This window comes from Meles meles, chromosome 8 (genome assembly GCF_922984935.1).
Source record: "Meles meles chromosome 8, mMelMel3.1 paternal haplotype, whole genome shotgun sequence".
Classification (NCBI taxonomy): domain Eukaryota; kingdom Metazoa; phylum Chordata; class Mammalia; order Carnivora; family Mustelidae; genus Meles; species Meles meles.
This window is the reverse complement of record NC_060073.1, coordinates 64122800-64147821: the sequence shown is the minus strand read 5'-3', so window position 1 is coordinate 64147821 and position 25022 is coordinate 64122800. Positions and strand designations below refer to the sequence as shown.

The window sequence follows — 25022 nt, the reverse complement described above, 5'->3', positions numbered from 1 at the left end:
CTTTACCCATTCATCGGTAAATGGACATTGGTCTCTCTCCATAGTTAGACTATTGTGGACGTTGCTGCTATAGGACCCTAGGGTGCATATGCCTTCAAATCACTATTTTTGTACCCTTTGGATAAATACCTAGTAGTGCAATTGCTGGGTCATAGGGTAGCTCTATTTTTAACTTTTTGCAGAACCTCCATACTCCTCTCCAGAGTGGCTACACCAGTTTGTGTTCCCACTAACAGTGTAGGAGGGTTTCCCTTTCTCTGCATCCTCGCCAACATCTGTTGTTTCCAGAGTTGTTAGCTTCAGCCATTCTGACAGGTGTGAGGTGGTATCTCACTGTGGTTTCGATTTGCATTTCTCTGATGCCGAGTGATGTTGAGCATCTTTTCATGTGTCTATTAGCAGTCTGGATGTCTTCTTTGGAGAAATATTTGTTTTCATGTCTATTGCCTATTCTTAACTGGATTATTTTTTGGGTGTTGAGTTTGATAAGTTCTCTATAGATTTTGGATGCTAACCCTTTATCAGATACAATCATTTGCAAGTATCTTCTTCCTTTCTGTCAGTTGCCTTTTACTTTTAGGCTTCCTTTGCTCTACAGAAGCTTTTTCTCTTGATGAAGTCCCAATAGTCCATTTTTGCTTTTGTTTCCCTTGCCTCTGGAGACGTATCTAGTAATAAGTTGCTATGGTTGAGGTCAAAGAGGTCGCTGCCTATGTTCCTCTCTAGGATTTTGATAGATTACTGTCTCACGTTTAGGTCTTTCATTCATTTTGAGTTTATTTTTGTGTATGGTGTAAGAAGGTGGTCCAGTTTCATTCTTCTACATGTTGCTGTCCAGTTCTCCCAACGTCATTTGTTGAAGAGACTATCATTTTTCCATTGGATAGTCTATCCTCCTTTTTGGAAGGTTAATTGACCATAGTATTGAGGGTACATTTCTGGGTTCTCTATTCTGTTCCCATTGGTCTGTATATCGATTTTTGTGCCAGTACTATACTGTCTTGATGACTACAGCTTCGTAATAGAGCTTGAAGTCCAGAATTATGATGCCTCCATGTTTGGTTGAAGTCCAGAATTATGATGCCTCCAGGTTTGGTTTTCGTTTTCAGATTTGCTTTGGCTATCAGGGTATTTTCTTGTTCCACACCAATTTTAGAATTGTTTGTTCCAGCTCTGTGAAAAATGCTGGTGTTATTTTTATAGGGATTGCATTGAATATGTAGATGGCTTTGGGTCATATAGACATTTTAACAGTATTTGTTCTTCCAATCCATAAGCATGGAATGTTTTTCCATTTCTTTGTGTCTTCCTCAATTTCTTTCATAAGTGTTCTATAGTTTTCAGAGTATGGATGTTTTACCTCTTTGGTTAGGTTTTTTCCTAGGTGTCTTATGGGTTTTGGTGCAATTGTAAATGAGATCAATTCCTTGAGTTCTTTTTCTGCTGATTCATTATTGGTGTATAGAAATGCAATAGACCTCTATGCATTGATTTTATATACTGTGACTTTGCTGAATTCCTGTATCAGCTCTAGCAATTTTTGGATGGAGTTGTTCAGGTTTTCTACATAGGTATCATGTCAGCAGATAGTGAAAGTTTGGCTTGCTGATCTGGATGCATTTTATTTTTTTGCTGTCTGATTGCTGGGGCTAGAACTTCCAGTACTATGTTGAATAACAGTGGTGAGAGTGGACACCTCTGTCTTGTTCCTGACCTTAGGGGCAAAGCTCTTAGTTTTCCCCATTGAGCATGATATTAGCTGTGGGTCTTTTGTATATGGCCTTTATGATATTGAGGTTTGTTTCTTCTACCCCTACTTTCTTGAGAGTTTTTACCAAGAATGGATGCTGTATTTTGTCAAATGCTTTTTCTGCATTTATTGAAAGGGTAATATAGTTATTATCCTTTTTTTAAATTAATGTGGTCTATGACACTGATTAATTTGTGCATGTTGAACCATCCCTGCTGCCTGGAAATAACTCCCACTTGATCATGGTGAATAATGCTTTTAATATACTGTTGGATCCAATTTGCTGGAATCTTGGTGAGAATTTTTGTATCCATGTTCATCAGGGATATTCGTCTGAAATTCTTCTTAGTGGGGTCTTTGTCTGGTTTGGGGATCAAGGTAATATTGGAGTTTGGAAGTTTTCCTTCCATTTTTATTTTTTTGGGACAGTTTCAGAAGGATCAATATTAATCTTTAAATATTTGGTAGAATTTCCCTAGGAAACCATCCAGCCCTGGACTCTTGTTTTTTGGGAGATTTTTAAAATTCTGATTCAGTTTTTTGCTGATTATGGATCTGTTCAGATTTTTTATTTTTTCCTGTTTCAGTTTTGGTAGTTTATATGTTTCTAAGAATTTACCCATTTCTCCCAGATTGCCTAATTTGTTGGTATATAATTGCTCATAATATTCTCTTATAATTGTATTTCTTTGGTGTTGGTTGTGATCTCTCCTCTTTCATTCATGATTTTATTTGGGTTCTTTTCTCTTTTCTTTTTGATAAGCCTGGCTAGGGGGTTATCAATTTTGTTTATTCTTTCAAAGAATCAGCTACTAGTTTTGTTGATCTGTTCTACTGGGTTTTTTTTATTATTATTATTTCTATGTCATTGATTTTTGGCCTAATCTTTATCCCTTTTCTTGCTGGATTTAGGCTTTATTTGTTCTTTTTCTAACTCTTTTAAGTGTAAGGTTAGGTAAATTTTTGTTAATTTCTCCCTTTATAGATGTTAACATTTGCTCTATGTATATATAGGTGCTCCAGTGTTGATGCATTAACATTTACAATTGTTATATCCTCTTCTTGGATTGATCCCTTTATCATTATGTAATGCCCTTCTTTTATGTCTCATTACAGTCTTGTTTTAAAGTCTATTTTGTCTAATATAGGATTGCTACTCTGGTTTTTCTTCCCCTTGTATTTGCATGGAATGTTTTTCCATTGCTTCACTTTCAGTCTGTATGTGTCTTTTTAGGTATGAACTGAGTCTCTTGTAGGCAGCATGTAGCTGGGTCTTGTTTTTTTTAACCATTTCATCACCCTATGTCATTTGATTAAAGCATTTAGACCATGTATATTTAATCATTGATAGGTATGTAATTATTGCCATTTTGTTAATTGTTTTACAGTTGTTTTTATAGTTCTTCTCTGTTCCTTTCTTCTTCTCCTGTACTCTTTCTTGTGCTTATGGCTTTAGTGTATATATTATAGGGTTTTGCTTTGCATTTACCATGAAGTTCATATGTAGCATTCTAAGTGCATACCAGTTTATTATGTTGATAGTCACTTAAATTTGAACATTTTGAAAAGGAACTTTTTAGTCCCACCCTCCATGTTTTATGATTACATAGTCATTTTTTTTTTGTGAGTCCCCTTAACTAATGTTTTAGATATATTTGATTTTACAAGTGATTGCACTACTGCCTTTACTGTATGTTTGCTTTTACTCATGAATTTTTTTCCTTTCATAAGTTAACTTTTTTTTCTTTTCTACTTAAAGAAGTCCCTTTAACACTTCTTGTAAGGCCAGTGTAGTGGCAATAACTCCTTTAACTTTTGTTTTGGAAACTCTTTACCTTCCCTTCAATTCTGAATAGTAGTCTTTCCAGGTAGATTATTGTTGGTTGAATGTTTTTTCCTTTCATCACTTTAAATATATCATGCCACTTTCTTGTGGCCTGCAAAGTTTCTGCTGAAAAACCAGTTGATAGCCTTATGAAGTTTCCCTTGTACATTACTAGTTGCTTCTCTCTCTGCTTAAAAAAAAAAAAAAATTGAACTTTGACATTTTAATTACTGTGTGTCTTGGTTTTGACTCATTGGGTTCATCTTGTTTTCAACTTTATGTGCTTTATCCTAAACCTGGATATCTGTTTCCTTCCTGGGGTTATGGAAGTTTTCAGTTGTTTCTTCAGATAAGTTTTCTGCGTTTCTCTCTTCTCCTTCTGGAACCCCTGTAATGCAAGCATTTGTTCTTTTGATGTTGCTCAAGAGACCTCTTATCCTATCCTCATTTTTTAAAATTCTTTTTTCCCAGGGTGCCCAGCTGGTTTAGTTGGAAGTGTGTGACTCTTGATCTCAGGGTTGAGTTCCAAGCTCAACTAGCTTTGTTGACCTGTTCTATTTTTTTTTTTTATTTCTGTCATTGATTTTTGGCCTGATTTTATTATTTTCCTTCTCATGCTGGATTTACGCTTTGTGTTTGGGTATAGAAATTAGTTTAAAAAAACAAAATCTTAAAATTTTTTTCTTTTTGCTATTTAGCTCAGATGCTCTCCATTACCCTGTCTTCCAGATGTCTGCTTTGTTCTGCATCCTCTAATCTGTTGATTCCTTCTAGTGTTTTTCATTTAGATTATTGTGTTCTTAAACTGTGGCCCTTTTTATGTTTCCCTTTGTTGAAGTTCAAAGTTCATCTACTATTCTTTCCAGTCTATTGAACATCTTTATGACCATCACTCTGAACTATCAGGTAGATTGGGTATCTACCTTTCATTTAGTTCTTTTTCTGAGGTTTTTGTCTTGTTCTTTCATTTGCAGCATATTCCTCTGTCTCATTTTGCTCAACTTTGTGTTTGTTTCTATAAATTAGGCAGAAAAGCTACTTCTCCTAAACTTAGAGGGATAGTCTTGTTTATGGTCATCTCATCCCTCGTGTATACTGTTGTGCCTGTGACTCTGGCTGGTTATGGGTTGGGGGTTCTGGAGCACTCTGGTAGGCTGAAGCTGAAGTGGGTGTGGGTGTGGGTGTGGGCAGGGGTGGTCTTGGGATTCTCCCTACAGTCAGTGCTCTGGCAGTACTACTGACGCTGAAGTGGGTGCAGGCCCGGGTGTTCCAGGTGCTTCACAGCTATGTCACCATGGCAGGATGGCTGTAACTGCAGTGAGCGCTGACCAGGGCTGTCCCGGTGTGTGCTACCCTGGGGCTGCCTCAGAGGGTTGGCCTAGGCTGGTGTGGGCTAGGACTCCAGGGCTCACTGAGGCCAGCTACAGCCCAGACCCTGCCTCCCTCCACACTATCAAGGCACTTGACAGCTCCTGTTACCCAGAGAGGGTTCTGTGACTGGTTCTTTTATATTCTAGTTGCCCTTTTAAACCAAGGCTTTTTTTTTTCTTTTTCTGCACCTCAGGGCAGACAAATTTGTTCATAACCCCTCAATACTATCCACTCCCTGCCACTGCAGTTTGCAGAGTTGGTGCAGGGGTTCCCTTCCTTACTGTGCCTCTGTCTCTCTTGCCATTCTCTGTGTGCTTTCTTTTATGGTGAAGAAGCTGCCAGTCAGCCCTCAGGTCATCTTCAGGAGAAGTTGCCCTATAAATAGGTGAGTTCAGCGTCTTCTTCCATCACCATCTTGGACAAGAACCAGTAGTGTTTTTCAAGTGTTTTATATCATACTGATTTCCTGCCTAGTTCTATTGGTTATTGAGAATGGAGTATTGAAATCCTAAGTATAACTGTAGATTTCTCTTTGCAGTCTTGTCTTTGCTTCATGTGTTTTGAAACACTGTTGATAGGTGTGTAAACATTTAGAGTTATGTCTTCTTGGTGAAATGACCTCTTTATCATTAGAAAATGACCTTTATCCCTGGTAATATTTTTGCTCTGCAGTATACTCTGTGTGATATTAATAGCACCTCCATCAGAAATTTTAGTAGTATTAGCAAGGTTTTTATTTTTACATTGTTTTATTTCACTTATTTGTGCCTTTGTATCTAAAGTGAATTTCTTATAGACAGTGTACAGTTGACTCTGGGCTTACCTTTTTGTATTTTCACATTCTTCCTGACTTGGTCCCCATAAGTCCTCACTGTATTGTTAACTCAAATAACTTTGCTATATTTCTTTGTGTTTTATCCACTTAAAAAATTTGCTCTGAGTAGGAGAGTAGGTCTGAATTCTCTATTGCCAGTTTTTCCATCAATTAGTCAAAAAATATTTATCAAGCACCTAGTATGTGACATTTTTTACCAGGGATATAGTGGTAAGCAAGTCAAAGGTCTCTGGCCTCAAGAGGCTCCCATTCTAGTGGCGAAACGTGTTCCTTCTTCTCTCTAAACTGATTTGAAAGCAATTATTGTAAAATATGTAATCTTTAAGCAAATGCTACTTTTAGAGAGCTTCCTTTAGAGCTTCCATACTCTCCCATAATGGACTTTTTCTGCCCCAAGCAGAATTGGAGGGCCACTTAAAAGTTTGCCCAAAATCTTTGGGGAGGATTTTAGAAGAATGAGCCTAAGGGAGTGGGGGTGGTTCTAACACTTAAGAGAGGACTGTAAGTTTACCACACAGCGCACAGATGGGGAAGTGACACTAAAGAGTGTGTTATGTCTTTTCTATCCCCTACAGATACTCAGGAACCAGCCCCTGACATAGAAAATGAGTCATGGGATACCCCTGGACCATCGCCACCTTCCAGCCACCCTCAATTACTAAAACTTTCAGATATCCAAACACCCTCTGTGTCACAGAAGCCCCCAAGCATGAGGCCCTCAGACCAGCACTACCCCTCCAAGGAGGATATGAAACCACCAGTGAACCCACAAGGGGAAGGTCAAGCCACTGATGTCCCCCAAGGAGATATAACTACCAATGTCCCCCAAGTGGAAGATCAAACCACTGGGGTCCCACAGGGGGAAGATCAAACCACCAGTATCCCCCAGGGGGAAAGTCAAACCACCAGCGTTCTGTAAGAAGAACATCTAACCACCAATGTTCTCCCCCAGGGGCGTCATCCGACAGACCCCCTCCTCTGAATCACATTGACCCCCTGCCACAAAAACCCTGGGATTCACAGTGCCCACCAATGAGGCCTCCATCCTGAAAATCCCAGGAGACCCCCATCGTTAAATCCTCCTGCCAGGAATCCTTTTTCTATAGTGCATTCCTTTTCTAGCATGTCCTCCTTCTCCTACAGGATGGCTTTGGAGAAAATTTAGTCATACCTTGCCTTCTCCTCCCTCTTCCTCTCTGTGCGTAAGTGTGGTGATGGTGGGGAGTAGTCAAGAAAGGAGTGCAGAAGGGCCATTGGGGCTCTCAGAACGACCATTCTGGTCTAGTGCCTTCCATAAGGAATGCATCTCAAGGGGGAGGGGGAACAAGGGAGTTGTGGTCTTGGAGCTGTTCTCTGATGTTACGGGGTTTCTCATCCTACCCCTTCACGGTACTTCCTGCACATCAGCATGGGAATAAAGGCAACCTCTCGGGAACCAAGAAAGTAAATGATGTATTATTTGGACCCCTGTGTGATCACTCAGGCTGACAGAGACTAGGGGATGAGTGTAAAAGTGATGCCATCCTGAGTCAGTGAATGAGAAGTAGCATAGGCATGATTATGAATTAGGAGAAAGAACTCATCCCCCCCATCCCCGTCTCACACACACACACACACAGTGATCTAGTGTGCACTGAGATCATGGGCATAATTCTGTGCCCACCCACCAGCCCTAGGCCTTGAAGGGGAGCTAGAGCATAGAACAAGCATCTGGAGCCCCTTGTGTCCGAGAGCTAAATGTTAGAAGCTGTGAACTGAGTTCCATGTGACTTTTACCTATTCACACTCCTCTGAACTTCTCTATCTCCATCGATATGATGGTGTCGGACCATCACAGCACCTTTTTTCTGGTTCAGATTGATCCTGGGCTTCCTGCAGAACCATGTAAACATTGGTGGGGCAAAGCTGTCTCCGACAGCACATGGTCACCCCAGGAAGCAGGGCTGTCTGGTTTGAGTCCTCCATTGTTACAAGCAGCCCCTCCCACACAGGTAGCCTGGGAATAGCATTCCCTGTGGAGTGTTTGGGCATCCAGATGCAGAGGACCCAAGTCACTTAAGGATTCTGCTCTGCTGCAGTATTAGGGGAACTTTGGAGCTGATCAGAAACATTCCCTCCTTGAGAGGATTCTCCATTGTTGCTTTTCTAGGCAGGTGCTCCTCCTAGCCACAGTCTAGGAGGATGCCCCACCCCCACATGACACCTTCCCTGTCTGAAGACCCCACCCCCATACCGGCCCAGATCATAGCCCAATTTGCTTGTGTCATCCTGATCACAAAGTAACATTTTACAGGCACTCTCAGGACATAGGGGTTTAATCCAAAGCACTGTCTTTCTTGGGAACTAAGGAGATGTTTCTGACCAGATGCAAGGGCCACTCTGGCTCCGCTGGCCCTAGTTAGGGCCCAGAAGCTGATTCCTCCTCTAGAACCCCAGCCCCTACACACTTAGGTCCCTACCTCTCAGACTGATGTCTCAACATTTCCTCCCACCCCACCCTGGGTCCCAGCCAGTCCCTTTAAGCCCCTTTCAAGCCCACCTTGGGCTCAGGCACCCCTACCCCCAAACCCAGACAAACTTAGCCCTCCACACACAGACTAAGGGGATACTTACACAGGCCACTCCCCCAAGGGCCCGTCTTTGTCCCATACACACTGCCCCACTCTCCCCTTCCCCCAGCAAGGACACTATAGGGTCAGAAGATTAAACACATACTTTATACCTTGAGGTAATCAGGGGAAACCAGCACAGGGGCTCAGCACTCACACTGCAATATATAAAAGTGGTCTGTCTCCCCCATCCCAGCTGAGGATCCTGGATGTACAGGAATTAAGCCAGTCCCTTAGGTTTCAGAATATTCTTGGTTTAGTTGGTCCCAGTACGGAGAACCAAGTTGTCCTTTTGATTCCCTGTTGCAGTGGTGCACAGAGAGTCAAAAGAGGTCACATGGTAGGACGGGTCTAAGAAAGGCATCCAAGGAGCACAGGCTCTTACAACTGGGAAGGCCACGGCAAGCTGGGACTAGAACCAACCCTCAGCAGTAGATCAAGGGGAGTTCTGCATCCCAGCAAGTCAGCCTCACTGGAAGAAGGATAGGAAGCCAAGTTGGTATAATCAATGGTGGCCGCCTGGCCCAGCCTCCCTGCCCAGATGGCAAAGTCCTCCCCCACCTGCAGAGGTAGCTGACGGGCCTGAGCCAGCACCACCTCCCTCACTGTTCACTTGCCACTCCTGGAGCCCCGCTGTTTGCTCATGGCCGTGAGCATCTGACTGATATAGGAAGTCAGAAGGTCATCCATCTTGTAGCCCTGGAAACAGCAGCAAGAAGATAAACAGAGCAAAAAGTGTGACAGGGCCAGTACACTGAGACCCAGAACCCTCCCAGGAAACTGCAGAGGGCAGAGCCCTGGACAAAGGAGAATCCTGTCCTGCTCTGGACTCAGTCTCCCCAGCTGTACACCTGGAGGGATGGACTCATCCCGCCAGATCTCTAAGGTCCTAAGTTGTTAGGACCCCACGTGAAGGCCTTGGCTTATAGATCTCTTAAATACTGCTGACTCTAAAGGCTCTACCAGTTGAGCCATGCCTTTGAAGTTCAGCTCAGTTGAAGAAACCTCATTGCTAATGGGTCCACTGTTGAACTCAGGGGCTAAAGTCTCAGTCCGCAGATTAGTACTGAAGTCACTCAACAAATAATTATTAAATGAGGGGTGTGTTCCTTAGCCCCAAATTAAGCCCCTTTCCCAGACCTAAGCTGAGCCTCAAAGTGACCTGACTTTGGCCCAGTCTGATCCTTGATCCCAATCTCAGGCCAAGCCAGGTACTCTCTTGTCTGTTCTGGAGACAGATAATAGCTGGAGCTGTAGGCAAAGCAGGGAAGCCCACCAGGCCTAAACAGAAGAGCTCTCACCAGTGATGTCTCACAGAGCAGTTTGCTCCCGCGTACCAGGTTCCCAATGGTGATATGGAAGTAGGTGTTGCCACTGCTCCAGTTGGAGATCTTGGTGAAGGGATGAGTGGTCAAGATGTCCTGGGGAAGCAGAGAAAGTCTGAAGCTGCACCGTCTGGACCCTCTGGCCTCACTTCCCTGAGTTCTAGCCCACAGACACCACCCACCAGAAAGGCCTTGGGCCCTCAGACAAGATAAGGAGCAAGAAGATAGAAGCCAGCTCTGCCATGGAGCTGCTGGAGGAAGCAGGTACCTCTGGCCTCCTTGCCTCATTTGGGGCCAGATGGTGGGACACCCAGGGAAGTCTGGGAGGCTGCGGGGCATGTGGAGCTGGAACTGAAAACTGGGGAGGCTGGAAGAATCTGCAATGGTGATCATGAATGAGGGGGTCCTGAGGAGGAAGACGATGACAAGGACAGCCTCTGGAGCATGGATATGTGTGGGTGGAGAAGAATCCCATAAAGTATGTGAGAAGAATGACCAAGAGAGATAAGAGGAAAACCAGGAATGTGGGGCACATGAGCACAAGTGGAAGGTGGTGGCCAATGGTCCAGTTGTATCCTTCCTGGGTATGTAGTAGGACTTTGCTTCCTGGTTCCCTTGGTGAGGACTGCTCTGGCCCATGGATGTGAGCAGTGGTTACACCCTGCCCCCCTCCGCTGCCAGCATGCAGCCTGCCATCCTGACCAATATGGACAGAGAGCACTGTTGAAGGAAGGGGTGGTTGATAGGGTCCAGTGATGATTACAGGCCAAGTACTAGAAAGTTCAGTGGACTGAGTAGCAAGGCGTTGGCTAATAACTGTAAGAGAGCAGTTTTGATGGAGCAAGCAAGGAAATGGACGAAGCAAACATAGACAGCCTTTCAAGATGGGTGGCCAAGAGGGCAGATCAAGTGAGGATGGTGGCTGGCAGGGACTCTTTGGGGGTTGGGTCCTGAGACTGTTGTTAAAGGTGCAGGCAGAGAAGTCCATTTCCCCACCCCTGCTCTCCCCTGTCAGTGCTCACCTTGGTTTTGGGATCGATGAGGCTGACCCCGTACTTATTGATGGCAATTAAGAGGATCTCAGGGAAGTTTGGCTCCGTAGTTTGCTAGCAAAGAGAGCCAGAAACCATCAGCTCTAGCTGGGGCAGCCCAGAGCAGGAAAAGCTGGGTGCTAGGACTAAGTTGCCCTCTCTTGCTGCCTGCTCAATGCCAGGCATGTAGGAGAGCTGGCAACCCTTCCACAGCCTCATGGTTCCCACCTCTGCTGGGCCCTCGGTGCCACCCAGGTCCCTTCACGGGTCCCCAAATGACCCCATCCCCCATTCTTCCCAGTGACAGTTTATCCCTTCACTCCTGCTCCTCTAGGAGTCTGGGCTATCTCCTCTCTCAGCCCAAATGTCTTTCATATTTAAAAACCCTCTCTGAACCCTACCCCTGCCTCCAGCTTATCTCTGTGCCTCCCTCTCTTCCTTGCACAGCCAGACTTCTCAAAAGGCCCCATTCCAAAGTACGTAACCAAGCCATCCCCTCCTCTCCATCCTGACCTATCCCCACACTTCTCCTGCCAGCCGTCCACCATTTTCCTGCCTCGCTCCTGCCTCTCAGGCCCACCCCCACCCTGTAGTCGGAGTGTACTTCTGGCCCCATCAACACTGTTCAGAACCCTCCAGGGTCAGCCACCACCTGCAGGAGGAAACCCAACCCCCTTGCCTGTTTGCCAAGCTGCCTCACCACAGTCTGCGTGCCTCATACCCTACGCCCATCCATGCTAGGCCCTCTGCCAGGAGCTCTCCCCAGGGTCTTCCAGGAAAATGCAGGTGTTGCTCCCTCAGCCTTCAAAGTCTGGGTAGGCCTCTGAGACTCCCCCACCCTGATGAGGGCTCCCCCTTGTCACACACAGCACAGTTCATTCTCCATTACCTATCTGCCTCCCCCCCCCAGGCTGAGCTCCTGGTGGTTCCTTATGTCTCCGGGATGAAACACCTAGGTGGTACAAAGCTGAGGGTACTTCCCTCCTTTCCTTGCCAGCGCAGGTGGCAGAGGCCATGGCTGCTTCCCAGTCCTGGGGAGGAGTTTCTGTGCCTTCTTGCCCCCACTCCTTGACTCCCCACACTTGAGAAGCCACCCATAACGTACCTTCACCTCAAAGAAAGCTGAACCAAAGGTGGGCCACTTGAAGATGAGTTTTAGGAAGGCTAGCTTGGCTTCCTCCTTTGACTTCCCTGCATGCTTGTTGAAGTAGGCAACGATAGACTGCCGGGGGAACATGGGTCAGAGGCCTCTCCCGCCACTCCTATCCCACCTGCACTGTTAGCTGTCATGGGCCCCGGGGGTCCTGGAGGCCAGGAAGGGCTCCCCCCTTATCCCAGTTAATGGAATCCTGATCTCGTCCCCTCCACGCCCTCCCCTAAGCAAGTAGGCCAAAGAGAATCAAGTGCAATCAGGTCACCATGGTAACCAGGATAGAACAGATTTCTCCCAAGCAGCCAGGTGAGTCTTTTGCCTGGAAGACTGGATACTAAAGCAAGTGGAAGGGAAGATGGGAAGGTGTCACCCTTATGCACAGGGGCCACAAGAGAGACTTCCTTGGGCACTGGCCGGCACCTTCCCCCTGACCCGTGCGGGGCCCAGAGACCCATTCAGCAGTGTCCCTAGTCCTGCTGCCTCCTCCATACTCACCCGCTTCCAGTCATCAGGGGAGATCTGCCGGATGAGGTCCTGGGGCACCAGCTCCCGTAGCAGCTTGGGGATACTGGGGAAGTAGGACTTGTCCTCCTCGAACTTGACCCTGTAGATCAGGGCCCCCAGCTGCAGCACTTCCTCCCGTGTGCACTTGTGGTAGCCCCGGAGGTACTTGGGCAGCTCCTGCTGGGCAGAGCAGGGCATCAGTGCACAAGGAACTGGAGGAAGCAGGTGCACCCCTCACCCCCACCCCGCACCAGCCTGAGCCGGCTCCATGGCCCTACCCCACATTTGGGCCTCCCTGTCTCCCAGCCTCGGCTGACACTGTGCTCCCAGGGAAGACAGCACAGCACAGGGAAGGAGCAGTCATGCCTGCGCAGATGCAGCCCGGTACAGTCAGAAAGCAAAGCCACGTATGCATATTCTTTCCTCTCCCTGCATTTCAGCGAATGACCAGCTGGAGAACCTGTTCACACGCCTAACGTTCTGAGCCTGTCCTTCCTTGACAAAAGCCTCTCAGACTGGCCTCCTCCTCCCATTGTGTTCCCTGGAGACCAGCTGGTTTCATCAGCAGCACTGGCCTCTTCCCCACTTTGAACTTCCAGACTCAGAAACAGAGTAACGGAGGATGAAGAGTGGACCAAAAGCAAAGACGAAGCTTCTAAAGGGCCAACACTGCCCACAGCCTCACAACTGTCTCACCTACTCTTTAAAGCACAGGGAAACTGAGGCTGGCCTGAGGACACACTGCAGATTAGAAACCTGAGTCAATTATTACCCATTTACCTTTTCATCTACTCACCCATCTATCTACCCATCCATACCCATCCGTCCACCTAGATGGTTCCACCTACCCACATCCACTTCCCATTTGTCCATCTATCTGCCCCCCAAGGGCCACCATACGTTCATTCACCATCCATTCTATCACCCGTTCATTCATGGCGTCGCTGCCTATTCACCCATCCACCAAGCCAACACAGACTCGTTGAGCATCTACTATGAGCCCGACCCTTTAAGCAACAACATATACCCTCCCTACTCTCCTAGAACTTGTAGTTGTAGTCAAGAACAACCATCCCCTCAAATCAATGTATAATTATCATCTTTGATGGAATCTTCTCTGTGCTATAACCGCATATAACTAATTGACCTGATCTAGTCTTGGGAAGAGGGAAGACCTCCCTTATGATTGAAAAAACATGGAAAAGCTCTGTAGGTGAAGGAAAGAACCTACGAAAGAGCTTCCCAAAGAGAGAATGTTACAAAGCCTCCCTAGCACACCTGAGAACTTGAACGATGGGGTGCTGGATATAAGATAAGACAGCAGAAGTAGCTAGTGGCACCCCCATGCAGGGCCACAGTCAGGATTTAGGATTCTACCTTGGGAGCCATGGGAAGCCACTGAGAGGGGTCCTGAAAGCATGATGACCTCCTGTGGAGAATGGATTCAAAGAGGGTAAAAATGGACAGGGGAGGTCAGGGGAAATGTTACTGGCTTCATCTAGACAAGAGAAGACGATGGACTGACCAGAGTGGGTACAGGTGGTAATGGAGAGATGTGGATGGGTTTAAGAGAGATTTGGGAGGTGAAGTCATCAGGTGAATGAGTTGGGACAGGGGAAAGGGTGGGGAGGGAGATGTCAGGCTAATGTGGGTTTCTGCCTTGGGGGAACTGACAGCTGACATTCATGTTGCCAGTCACTACGTGGGCACTGTGGGGAGAGGTGGAGCTCACGTGTGAAGGAGTCTTGCAGACTCCCAGGCCAGGGTTCTCTTTACTGCGGCAGCCACCAGCTCTGCCTCCTCCAGCCTTCCCAGCATCCTCGTCTGTCTGCTCCACAGGTAAATGGTAAAGGTAAATGGGCTAACCCAGAAAAGATTGCGGAGTCTGCCATTGTGAAGACACAGAATCAAACCCCAGTTCCACCGACCCTGTCATCATAATTACATCACTTAATCTCTCTGCATCTCAGTTTCTTCCTCTATAAAATGGGAACAATATGCCTGCTTGTTGGGGTTTGCTGGAAGGGCAAAATCGGTGAAAAGTGCCAGATACAGAATAGAGGCCTCCCCCGCTGCTGCCAGCCCGGCTTCCCGCAGGCACATGCTTATGCTGGAAAGGGTTTACAGATTCATATAGGCCTCAGATACACCCAGATACACCCAGGTAGAGCAGCAGACCCTGGAATTAATTCAGAGGACAGCCCCTCACGGAGAGAAGGGTGTGAACAGGTGGGGATTAAGAGCTCAGAAGAGACTGTCTTTTTTCCATTGTATATTTTTAACTGTTTTGTCGAAGATTATTTGACCATAGAGTTGAGGGTCCATATCTGGGCTCTCCACTCTGTTCCACTGGCCTATGTGTCTGTTTTTATGCTAGTACCATGCTGTCTTGGTGATCACAGCTTTGTAGTGAAGCTTGAAATCAGGTAACATGATGCCGCCAGTTTTGTTTTTGTTTTTCAACATTTCCTTAGCAATTCGGGGTCTCTTCTGATTCCATACAAATTTTAGGATTATTTGCTCCAGCTCTTCGAAAAATACCAGTGGAATTTTGATCGGAATGGCATTAAAAGTATAGATTGCTCTAGGCAGTATAGACATTTTAACAATGTTTATTCTTCCGATCCAAGAGCATGGAACGGTCTTCCATCTTTTTGTGTCTTCTTCAATTTCTTTCATGACTGTTCTGTAGTTCCTCGAATACAGATCCTTTACCTCTTTGGTTAGGTTTATTCCCAGGTATCTTATGGTTCTTGGTGCTATAGTAAATGGAATCCATTCTCTAATTTCCCTTTCTGTATTTTCATTGTTAGTGTATAAGAAAGCCACTGATTTCTGTACATTGACTTTGTATCCTGCCACGTTACTGAATTGCTTCAATAAATGGTGCTGGGAAAACTGGACAGCTATATGTAGAAGAATGAAACTTGACCATTCTCTTACACCGTACACAAAGATAAACTCGAAATGGATAAAAGACCTCAACGTGAGACAGGAATCCATCAGAATCCTAGAGGAGAATATAAGCAGTAACCTCTTCGATATCAGCCACAGCAACTTCTTTCAAGATATGTCTCCAAAGGCAAAGGAAACAAAAGCAAAAATGAACTTTTGGGACTTCATCAAGATCAAAAGCTTCTGCACAGCAAAGGAAACAGTTAACAAAACAAAAAGGCAACCCACGGAATGGGAGAAGGTATTTGCAAATGACAGTACAGACAAAAGGTCGATAGCCAGGATCTATAAGGAACTCCTCAAACTCAACACACACAAAACAGATAATCATATCAAAAAATGGGCAGAAGATATGAACAGACACTTCTCCAATGAAGACATACAAATGGCCATCAGACACATGAAAAAATGCTCATCATCACTAGCCATCAGGGAGATTCAAATTAAAACCACATTGAGATACCACCTGACACCAGTTAGAATGGCCAAAATTAGCAAGACAGGAAACAACATGTGTTGGAGAGGTGGAGAAAGGGGAACCCTCTTACACTGTTGGTGGAAATGCAAGTTGGTGCAGCCACTCTGGAGAACAGTGTGGAGATTCCTCAAGAAGCTAAAAGTAGAGCTTCCCTATGACCCTGCAATTGCACTGCTGGGTATTTACCCCAAAGATACAGATGTAGTGAAAAGAAGAGCCATCTGTACCCCAATGTTTATTGCAGCAATGGCCACGGTCGCCAAACTGTGGAAAGAACCAAGATGCCCTTCAACGGATGAATGGATAAGGAAGATGTGGTACGTATACACAATGGAGTATTATGCCTCCATCAGAAAGGATGAATACCCAGCTTTTATAGCAACATGGACAGGACTGGAAGAGATTATGCTGAGCGAAATAAGTCAAGCAGAGAGAGTCAAGTATCATATGGTTTCACTTATTTGTGGAGCATAACAAAGAACATGGAGGACATGGGGAGATGGAGAGGAGAAGGGAGTTGAGGGAAACTGGAAGGGGAGATGAACCATGAGAGACTATGGACTCTGAAAAACAACCTGAGGGTTTTGAAGGGGCCGGAGGTGGGAGGTTGGGGAACCAGGTGGTGGGTAATAGAGAGGGCACGTACTGCATGGAGCACTGGGTGTGGTGCAAAAACAATGAGTACTGTTATGCTGAAAATAAATTAATTAAAAAAAAAAAGAGCTCAGAAGAATGTACAAGGCCCCGAGGAAGAAGAAGAGTGTGAGGCAGAGCCAGTCCCGAGGATCCCAGCAGGAATCTCTTGGGGGCCTTGTGGTTACAGACCCCTCTCCTGGCAAGGACAGCAGTGCATGGAGGCAGCCACAGCAGAGAGGGGTGACGGGGCTCACCTGGTAATAGTGGAAGATGGAATCGGCCATTGGGTCCTTCCCGGGCACTGTGGTCGTCCACAGCTTCTTCATGAAGAACACCTGGTAGGTGAGCGAGGGCACAATTCCTGTGGCAGAAGGTTGGCAGTCACCCAGAGCGTCCCAGCACAGAGGGTCACCCAGCACCAGCCCTGGAGGAGGCCTGAGTTCAGGTCCCACCCAGGTGGACCTCACAGTATGGCTCTGAGCCAGCACCTGCCCCGCTCCAGGCCTCACGTGATCCCAGGACCCGGCCTCACATTACCATCCTTGACAGGCCTCGCTTTCTTTATCCAGTCTGTCAGGTGTCGAACAAAGTCGAAGAAGAAGTCATTCTCAGGGACACTGATGACCTAGGGACATGTGCATTTCATTCCACTCATTTTAGTTCCAGCATTACTGAATTTTCTCACTCTCCCACCCAAGGTCCTCCTGGTGGCTCTTCTTACAGCCAGAAGGGGTGTCCTGCCCTGCCCTGACTGTGCCAGAACACAGCCTATTTCCTGCCCAGAGTGACAGTCATTCCATTTGTCATTCAGCAAAGACTGACTATGAGCCTCCCTAGACCCTGGGGAGAAGGCCAGGAATGGGGCCCAGTCCTCCCTTGGACATTCTGCAGCATCCATGACCTGCTCCTACTACAGGCTCCAAGCTCCTCTAGGTCCAGGATCTCACTGAGATCCCCTCCAAGTCCCCCATGTCTGGCATGGGGACAGTTGTGAAATGAGACAGACATGGGTGCACAGGAAACTGTGGGTGAGCCCCTGATCTACCTGATGTGGTGAGGGAAGGCTTCCCACAAGAAGAGGTTCTAAAACTGGGCCCTTGACCTCCATGGACACAGAAGCGGGGGAGAACAGTATGTTATGGTGACAGGGGCCTGTGCCTTGGAGTCTGACCTGCTTGGGTCTGCATCCTTGCTGTGTGACTTTGGATGAGTTACTTAACCTTTCTGAGTCCAGGTTTTGTGATGTTAGGTGAGGGATAATCACCCTCCTTTCAAGGGTTATTTTGAGGGTTAATCAGTCTCAGCAAGGCTGCTGAGGGACCAGTCAAATCAAATCTGGAAAGTACACGTGTGTTGTGGCAGAGTGCTGAGCCTGGTGTATCCAGAACATAAAGTACCACGTGGCTCCCAAGAGTTTTGAGGCCGTGCTCTGCTGTGCACTAGAAGAGCAAGATTTGAAGGAAGCTGCTATAAGTTAGGGGACATAAGAAGGAGAGGGACACTGATGCCACATCCAAGCACAACTCTCTCCTCTCCTCTCCTCCCTCCCCCATTCTTTCTCCCCTCCCTGCTGCCCCACAAGCTCCTAGCTCCTATAGCCCAAGCAAATGTTCCAACAGACAGACCAACAGTGGCCTGATAGGAAGCCAGTGACCCACGACCCACCTTGTCTGCAATTTTGACAAAGAGGCTGAATCCCTCTGAGGACTTGAGGAGCAGCCGGGCTGCGATGTTCTGGCAGAAGTCTTTGGCCTTAGTGCTGGACTCTACCTCAAAGGCCTGGGGAGTGTCGGGAGAAGGAGCAGTTACTTGGCTCTAGCAAGGCCTCTGCTGGGGCCTCCTGCATCCCTCTGTCTGTGCCTGCAACTAAATTGAGCCCCTTCCCGTCGCCTCCCATCCTCTCCCCTCCCCTCCCATGGAGGCCACCCTCCAAGAGAGGGGTTTCCCCATGGGTCTAGAGCTGGGCATGGCATTTAAGAAAAGGAAGAAGTCAACTCCTGTCTGGATCTTCCCAGATTGTGTCCTCCCCACCCTCCACATAGACTTGGCCTCTGCTTCCAGGGTTCTGGGCCTGGCTATGCAAGCATGGGGGTGAGAGCCCAGGGAGCACAGATGGGCAGGGTGTTTGGGAGAAGAGAGGCTGGAGGAAGAAGAAAGCAAATTCCAGAAAGGGAGGAAAAAGGAGAGAGGGGAAGGAGCCTGGGGTGGAAGTCGGGGCACTGCTTCATTTAACCTTCCACTGGAAGGACAGGAAAGGATTTGTTCATTTGTTGTCCTTGTCACTGGAATCCTATTATGGCATTTCTGAGTTTCTAGTCTCTAAACAGGTTTTAAAAACTGCTTTTTAAGCTAGATGTTTCAGTGCTGGACTCACTGATCTGAATGAGCCCCTGTGCTAAGATGGGGCGGGGAGCAGCAGTCAAGCAGCAGCCTGACCTAATGGGCACAATGAGACATTGACCAAAGGACAGGACCTTTGGTCAAGGAGACCCACAACCAGGTCCAGTGAGGAGGAAGGAAGGGGCCTGCAGGGAAGTGGGCTCAGGGCAATGGGGAGGCTTGGGCGGCAGGGGGCAGGGGCAGGCGGGCCTGTGCCCACGTACAGAGCCAGCAGGAGGGAGGTGGCACCAGCACAGACCTCAGCTCTGAGGCAGAGAGCACTTTTCTCTGAGCCAGAGACTCCTAAGAGAGGGGGAAGCTGCTGGAGATAACAGGAGGTCGGACTGGGAACCCCAGGCCTCCTGACTCAGGAGTCTCTAGCCCTCAGCTGAGCTCTGACTCCACTGAGGAGCAGGAGGGTGGGGGCACATGTGGGGAAAGCAGGGGAGAGGCATCAGGACTGCTCCCTGTGTCCTCAGCCTGGCCCTTCAGGAGCATCCAGCGACTCAGAAGCCCGAACCCCTCACCTCGTCGGTGTCATCAGGGAAGTAGACCTTGTGGAAAATCTGGGTGGTTTTGTGCTGAATAGCCTCCACCTCCACCAGGTGTGGGGGGTACTTCCGGGACCCATTTCTGAAAACCAGGAGAGGGATGGAGGGGCAGTCAGGAGGCAGCGGGTTCATTGGGCTATGGGGAGCAGGGACCAGGGGGACCTTTGGAGCCAGACCCCAATTCTAATTTCTGTCCACCACTTCCTACCAGGTGACAATCACATAACCTCTCAGAGCCTCCAGTTCCTCAACTGTAGGATGAGAGGAGAAGAGCACCCCACCTAGGGCTGTGGAGGGGACCGAACGAGGCGGAGGACGGAGCGGGCTTTGCAGAACAGGAGGTGCGGCCCAGGGGCCTGCATCCCCAGCAGGCCGCAAGGCCTGCCGCAGCCCCTCTGAGCAGCCAGACACCAAGTGTGTGTCCCGAGTGGGCACCACACGCCACAACCTCAGGCTGGCTGGCAGCTGTGCTACCCCAGGGACATATCCCACCTGCTGTGTGGTCATGTCCTCAGCCCCAGGGGACACCCACAAGGCCAGTGTGTCTGGGAACACCTCCCAGCCCCTGCCCCGAGCTCTCTGCCTGCTGCCTCCGCTCCGCGTGGCTGTACCTCAGGGCTTTCTGGAGGCGCTGCAGGCAGTCGAGGGCGAGCGGGCCGTGCTTGCGGGACTGCAGGAAGCGCTGCACATGGGGCAGGAGAATGTTGCTGGGCGGGAAGAGGCCCGTGCACAGCCAGAGCAGCTCCCAGCCCCGCTCCTCGCTGTACCTGCCGGAAGAGGCCAGCCAGGGGTCTGAGGGCCCTGAGGGGCAGCACATCCCTTGGCTCCTCACCGTGGCAGCGCGTGCCAGCCGCGACGCAGCTCCCTGACAGCCAGACCCTGCTAGTGCTAGTCAGAGTGTGGTGGGCCACACGGTGAGCGGCGACACGGCCAGCCAGCCAGTGCTTGTGCCGGAATGAAAGCCAGCTGTGTCAACCAAGCACTCTTGGTCCAGCTAAGATTTTGTTTCCTGGCGAGACTTTCCTATGAAGGAAGCAGTGTGTGATCCGTGTTCTGGCAGAAGCTCTTTAACGCATGGATTCTTGAATAGCACAGAGTCAGACCGGGCCCTGAGCTCCCTCATGCACCACTCTGAACTCCTTGGGCCTGATAGGAGAGAAGCACAGAGGGCTTCTAGGAGGAGGTGACATCTGATCTCAGTTTTAAAGGCTGAGACAAATTCTGGCAAGCAAAAGAGATAAATACTAGCTGTTGTTTGGCAGCGTGAAGCTATCTGATGTATGGTCGAGTGGTAAATTTTCTAAGAGGGGCAGAAAATGGCAAAGCTGAGGAGGGAGCTGGGGATCTGGACATAAGGGTGGGGCTTCTCTCAGTCTCTGAGACTTAGCATGGGCCTGGCATCCCCTTCCTGCCGAGCACCGGCCCAGCAGGGAGAAAGTAACACACTCTGGGACTCAGCCCCTTCGGCCTGTGCGCGTTTTCAGCCAGAGCTTCCAGCTGCCGGCCAGCAGGGACACTGTGCCAGGCTGGGACACTGGCTCATGGGCGGGACCTGCAGGCGGACAGTGGAGTCTGGGCTGGGAAGGGGTGTCAAGAGGAGGTTCGGCAGTGAGTGGCAGGAAGTTCAGGAGGAGCTGGTGCTGTTAAACTTGGAGGGCACAGCCACCACCTCTTGGTTCTTGACCTCGGGCCTTGAGGCAGAGGTGGGACGTGCGGGGGCCCGAGGGCAGCTCCCTGTCCTGAGTGAGGAAGGACTGCTGCCAGTGGGCCAGCTGCCGCCTCGGGCGGGAGGGCTCTCCCTGTCTTGGTGTGAGCACTAGTGGGGGAAGACGTCCCTCACCTGCCTACCGCTCGCACCCACCTGATGTGGTTGTCGGTCAGCTGCTTCAGGATCTGCACGTACACCTCATCCTTCAGGGGCTCGGCCTTTAGGGCACCCTCAAAGATCTGGTCAGTGAGCTCATTGACCGAGCGCGTCCTCTTGGATGGGTAGTCGCCCATGTACTTGAGCACGGGTGGGGAGCCGTCAAGGAAGGGCTTGTAACCGGTGGGAGCAGGGGGTGGGGGACACTAACCCAGCAGGCCACACTCTTTAACGGGCTCTGCCCCCACCCAAGTGTGTGACCCCAGGCCTCCGACTACTCACTCAGGAGATGAGCTTGACCCACGCACCCCACTCTCTATGCTGACTGCCCTCCCTCTCCCCCACTCCTCTGACCACCGCCTCACCAGCGATCCCACCTCGTCCCCACCCCACATCCAAAGTCCTCACAGCAATCAGGGCGGATGTGCCAAATCACAAATCCGACTGTGCATTCCTATCATGTAGGGGCTCCTCATGGCCTTGGGATACAGTCCAAGCTTCTTAGTGGGACTTGGGAAGCCTTCATTAGTCAGCCCACATCTTCAGATTTCCTTCTAGACCTCTGCCCTCCACCCGTGCTGCATCATTCTGTGATTCAGGCCATCCGGGCATGCTCACTCACCTGGAACACTCCCCACTCATCTCCCCTTTGACTGACTAGGGCCTGCTCAGTCCTCAGGTCTCAGCCTCGATACCCCTTCTTCCAGGAAGGCCATCCTGCCCTCCTCCAAGCCCACATCAGTTCCGCCCCATCACAGCACGGTCCCGATCAGCATGTCCGCCATTTTTAGCTGTAAGCGCCATGAGGCCAGGGACTGGGTCTGGTCACAGCTATGTCTCCATGCCTGGCCTAGCACATGACACAGTACACATCTGTGAACCGAAGAACAGGGTCAGAGGAGACCATGGATGAGGCTGCCTCTCACACACTGGTGGTGCCAGGCAAATGGATCCGCATCCTTCCACGCTGCCCACGACCCAACTAGGCCCCTCAGAAGGAAGTAGGTATCTGGATGGAAACCCTAGAGGCAGGGGGCCTGGCGACCCCCCTCCCCGGAGGTCCCCTTCCTTGGGGCCCACGGTGCCCACCCGCACAGGTGCGGATATCGATGAAGGCCATGCAGGCCTCCTGCGAGAGCTCCTCGCTGCCCAGGATCTTCTTAAGCAATGCCTGCTTGAGTGGCTCCCGTGTGTGGCTCCACAGCCGGTCCTTGCCACGGGCCTTGGATACCATCACCCGGCTCAGCGTGTGCTTGGGTGGGGGCCTGACAACACAGTTGGCACTGACCCCCAGGTTGTAAGACCTGCCCCTCTCCCACCTGTGTATGGAGGCAGAAGGCCCTGCTCTTCCTGCTGCACTGACTGACCTGGGGTGAGTCATCAGCCCTCCCTGGACCTTACATTCTCAGCTAGAAACCCAGCCCTGCCCACCTCCACGGCCTCCTCCCCTCCGCTTTCTCTGCTCTGGCCTTGCTGGGTCACCCCCTATATAGCTCAGCTCAGACGCCACCTCCTCCAGAAAGCCTGTCTTCCATCCCCACCCCATCCCCCAGCATCCCCACCATGATGCTGGGCACACACAATCACAGCTGCCCAATTTTGTGCCTAGCTCCCCACCAGGAGTGTGAGTTGGTGAGGCAGGCACTGGCATGAGTCATGAGTGCGCAGGACCCCACCTGGGATGCCCACACCACAGTTGCAATATATTAAATGAAAGAAGGATAAAATGACACAAGAAGGGTCATCTCAACAAACTGTTCCCCTGCTCCTTCTGACACTGTCCCTGCCCCCAGGCAGGAGCATCCCAAGGCAACCCCACCACACAGACTAGAGTAACAGAAGCCCACAGCTCACTGTCCTAGTCCCCCCTACGCTTTCCCCATCACCTGAAATAGTCGTAGGAAAATTCCTCCAGCGTGTAGGGCTTGGCGCGCACCTCGGGCTCTGCTGTCCGCAGCTGCAAGAGGCGGATAACGTCCTGTCTCTGGTCAGGGGTCATGGTGACCAGGGCCTAGAAATTAAGAAACAGGAGTTTGAGGTCAGCTCTTCACCTGGGGCCCCCGGGGTCAACATGGTAAAGCTCAGAGTCATCTGGACTGGGGCTGGGAAAGATTGCCGCCATGGGGTTGACCCTCACCCCATTCTGACCCCGGGAGTCCTTTCCCTCTTTGGGAATCTCTGAAGCAAGTGCGGCCTCCATCATGCTGGACTCAGGATCCTTTCCTGAATATCCTGTGTCCAAAGCAGGCCAGGTCCATCATAGAGACTGGCTGAAGTAGGGGGTGTGGTGTGAGAACTGCCCAGTCAGCAGCACCTAGCTCAGCAACTGCCTGCAAAGCCGTCTTCAGGGCTGCAATCCAGAAGGGCCATGGCCTCCCTTCCCAGCTCTGCTCGCAGGCAGTGCGAGGTGATGCTTCCCTTCCCCACTCTACTCGCATCCCTCACCCCCAGCAGTTCCTCATCTGATGCAGTTTCTAGGCCCCTCGCCACCTAGCACAGGTTTGACAGCTTCCCCAGCTCAAAGTTTGTGGTCCTGTAAGACCCCCAGATCTTCTTCACAGGACCTGCAGACCATAAATCTATTATAATTCCTCACTCCATTCTACAGACATAGAAAGAAGACAAAGAGAGACCCAGAGGACACTCCTATCTATCTGCCACCCCCAAGCCACATACCACAATCTCCCGCGGTGGCAAGGTGACAGTGGGCATGACATACACGCAGTCGGTCGGGAAGTCCCCACGCTGCTTGGTCCTTTCATTGATGCCATTGGCCCAGCCTGAATTCATGACCTGCTCTCCTGTGTCATGGTCCAGGATGATGAGATCTCCCTTCGCAAAGCTGAGGAAACCCGACTCCTCCCCCGCTGGGAGGCAGAGGTGGGGGCAGAGAGAAAGGCTGGATTGGGACATCTTTATTTGGGTTGATGGCCTAAAAGCTGTCCCTCCCCTACTGAGGCCCTGTCTCTCTCACGTCTGCTCACTGGTCACCCTGCCTCCACCTTGCCACAACCCTTCACACAGACATGGCCATTGGAAGGGGATACTCCTGTGCTCAAAAGCCTTCCATGGCTCCCCGTTGCCCTGGGAAGAAAGCCCACCCTCTTCAACATGCTCACAGGGCTGTTGTGGGCTGGGTTTCCTGACTTCTTCCCCTTCGCTTCTTGCCTTTCCTCTTTCCTCACCTATTCCAGCCAAACCACACTATCTGCAGTTCCCAGACATGCCATGTTTTCTCCCGGCTCTGTATTGGGTCTGTCCTCTCCTCTCTGCCTCAAACACTCTGCCCACACATACCTCCTCCCTGAGCCCCAGGCTGTCTGGGGGCCTCCCCTCCAGACACCCAGAGGCTCTGGGCTTCCCTGGTCACTGCATTGTCACAGGGACTGTTTCCAGCCCCTCTCCCAGCTGAGAGGAGGGCCAGAGTCGTTTTCTCTCTGTCCTTTCCAAACTCTGCCCAGAGCCTTGGAGGCCTGGGGAGGGCTCAGTGAGAGAAGCTATTACTGCTGTCATCACTTGAAGGCAGTGGGTGTTTGGAGACTACTGAGGAGGAATCCCTGATGTCACCTGGAGAAGGTGACGGGTGGTAAGTGTGGAAGGGGCAGGAGAGGAAGACTCCCCATGGGGCACAGAGGGAGGGTGCAGAGTTTGGCTTTTGGTCCAGGTGGAGCCAAGGGTATCTGGGGAGGGGTAGTAACAAGCACTGGCAGTCTTGAATGCCAGGCCAAGGCCAAGGCCAAGGTATGTGATCTGCCT

General features: G+C 49.6%; 1 protein-coding gene across 2 annotated transcripts in view; it reads right to left on the bottom strand.

The window, feature by feature from the left end:
* Positions 1-8479: 8479 nt before the first annotated feature.
* MYO7A (myosin VIIA) overlaps positions 8480-25022 on the bottom strand; it is a 65444-nt gene continuing 48901 nt past the window's right edge. For both annotated transcript variants that reach the window (XM_046016540.1, XM_046016541.1), the window contains exons 34-47: positions 23943-24133; positions 23153-23277; positions 22374-22531; positions 21264-21417; positions 20014-20169; positions 19379-19484; positions 18138-18251; positions 17010-17097; positions 16727-16833; positions 12395-12580; positions 11852-11968; positions 10738-10821; positions 9692-9811; positions 8480-9089 (exon numbers count right to left, since the gene is read on the bottom strand). In XM_046016540.1, the coding sequence (XP_045872496.1) occupies positions 9000-9089; positions 9692-9811; positions 10738-10821; positions 11852-11968; positions 12395-12580; positions 16727-16833; positions 17010-17097; positions 18138-18251; positions 19379-19484; positions 20014-20169; positions 21264-21417; positions 22374-22531; positions 23153-23277; positions 23943-24133 (1796 nt within the window). In that variant the 3' untranslated portion in view covers positions 8480-8999. The remainder of the gene's footprint in view (positions 9090-9691; positions 9812-10737; positions 10822-11851; positions 11969-12394; positions 12581-16726; positions 16834-17009; positions 17098-18137; positions 18252-19378; positions 19485-20013; positions 20170-21263; positions 21418-22373; positions 22532-23152; positions 23278-23942; positions 24134-25022) is intronic.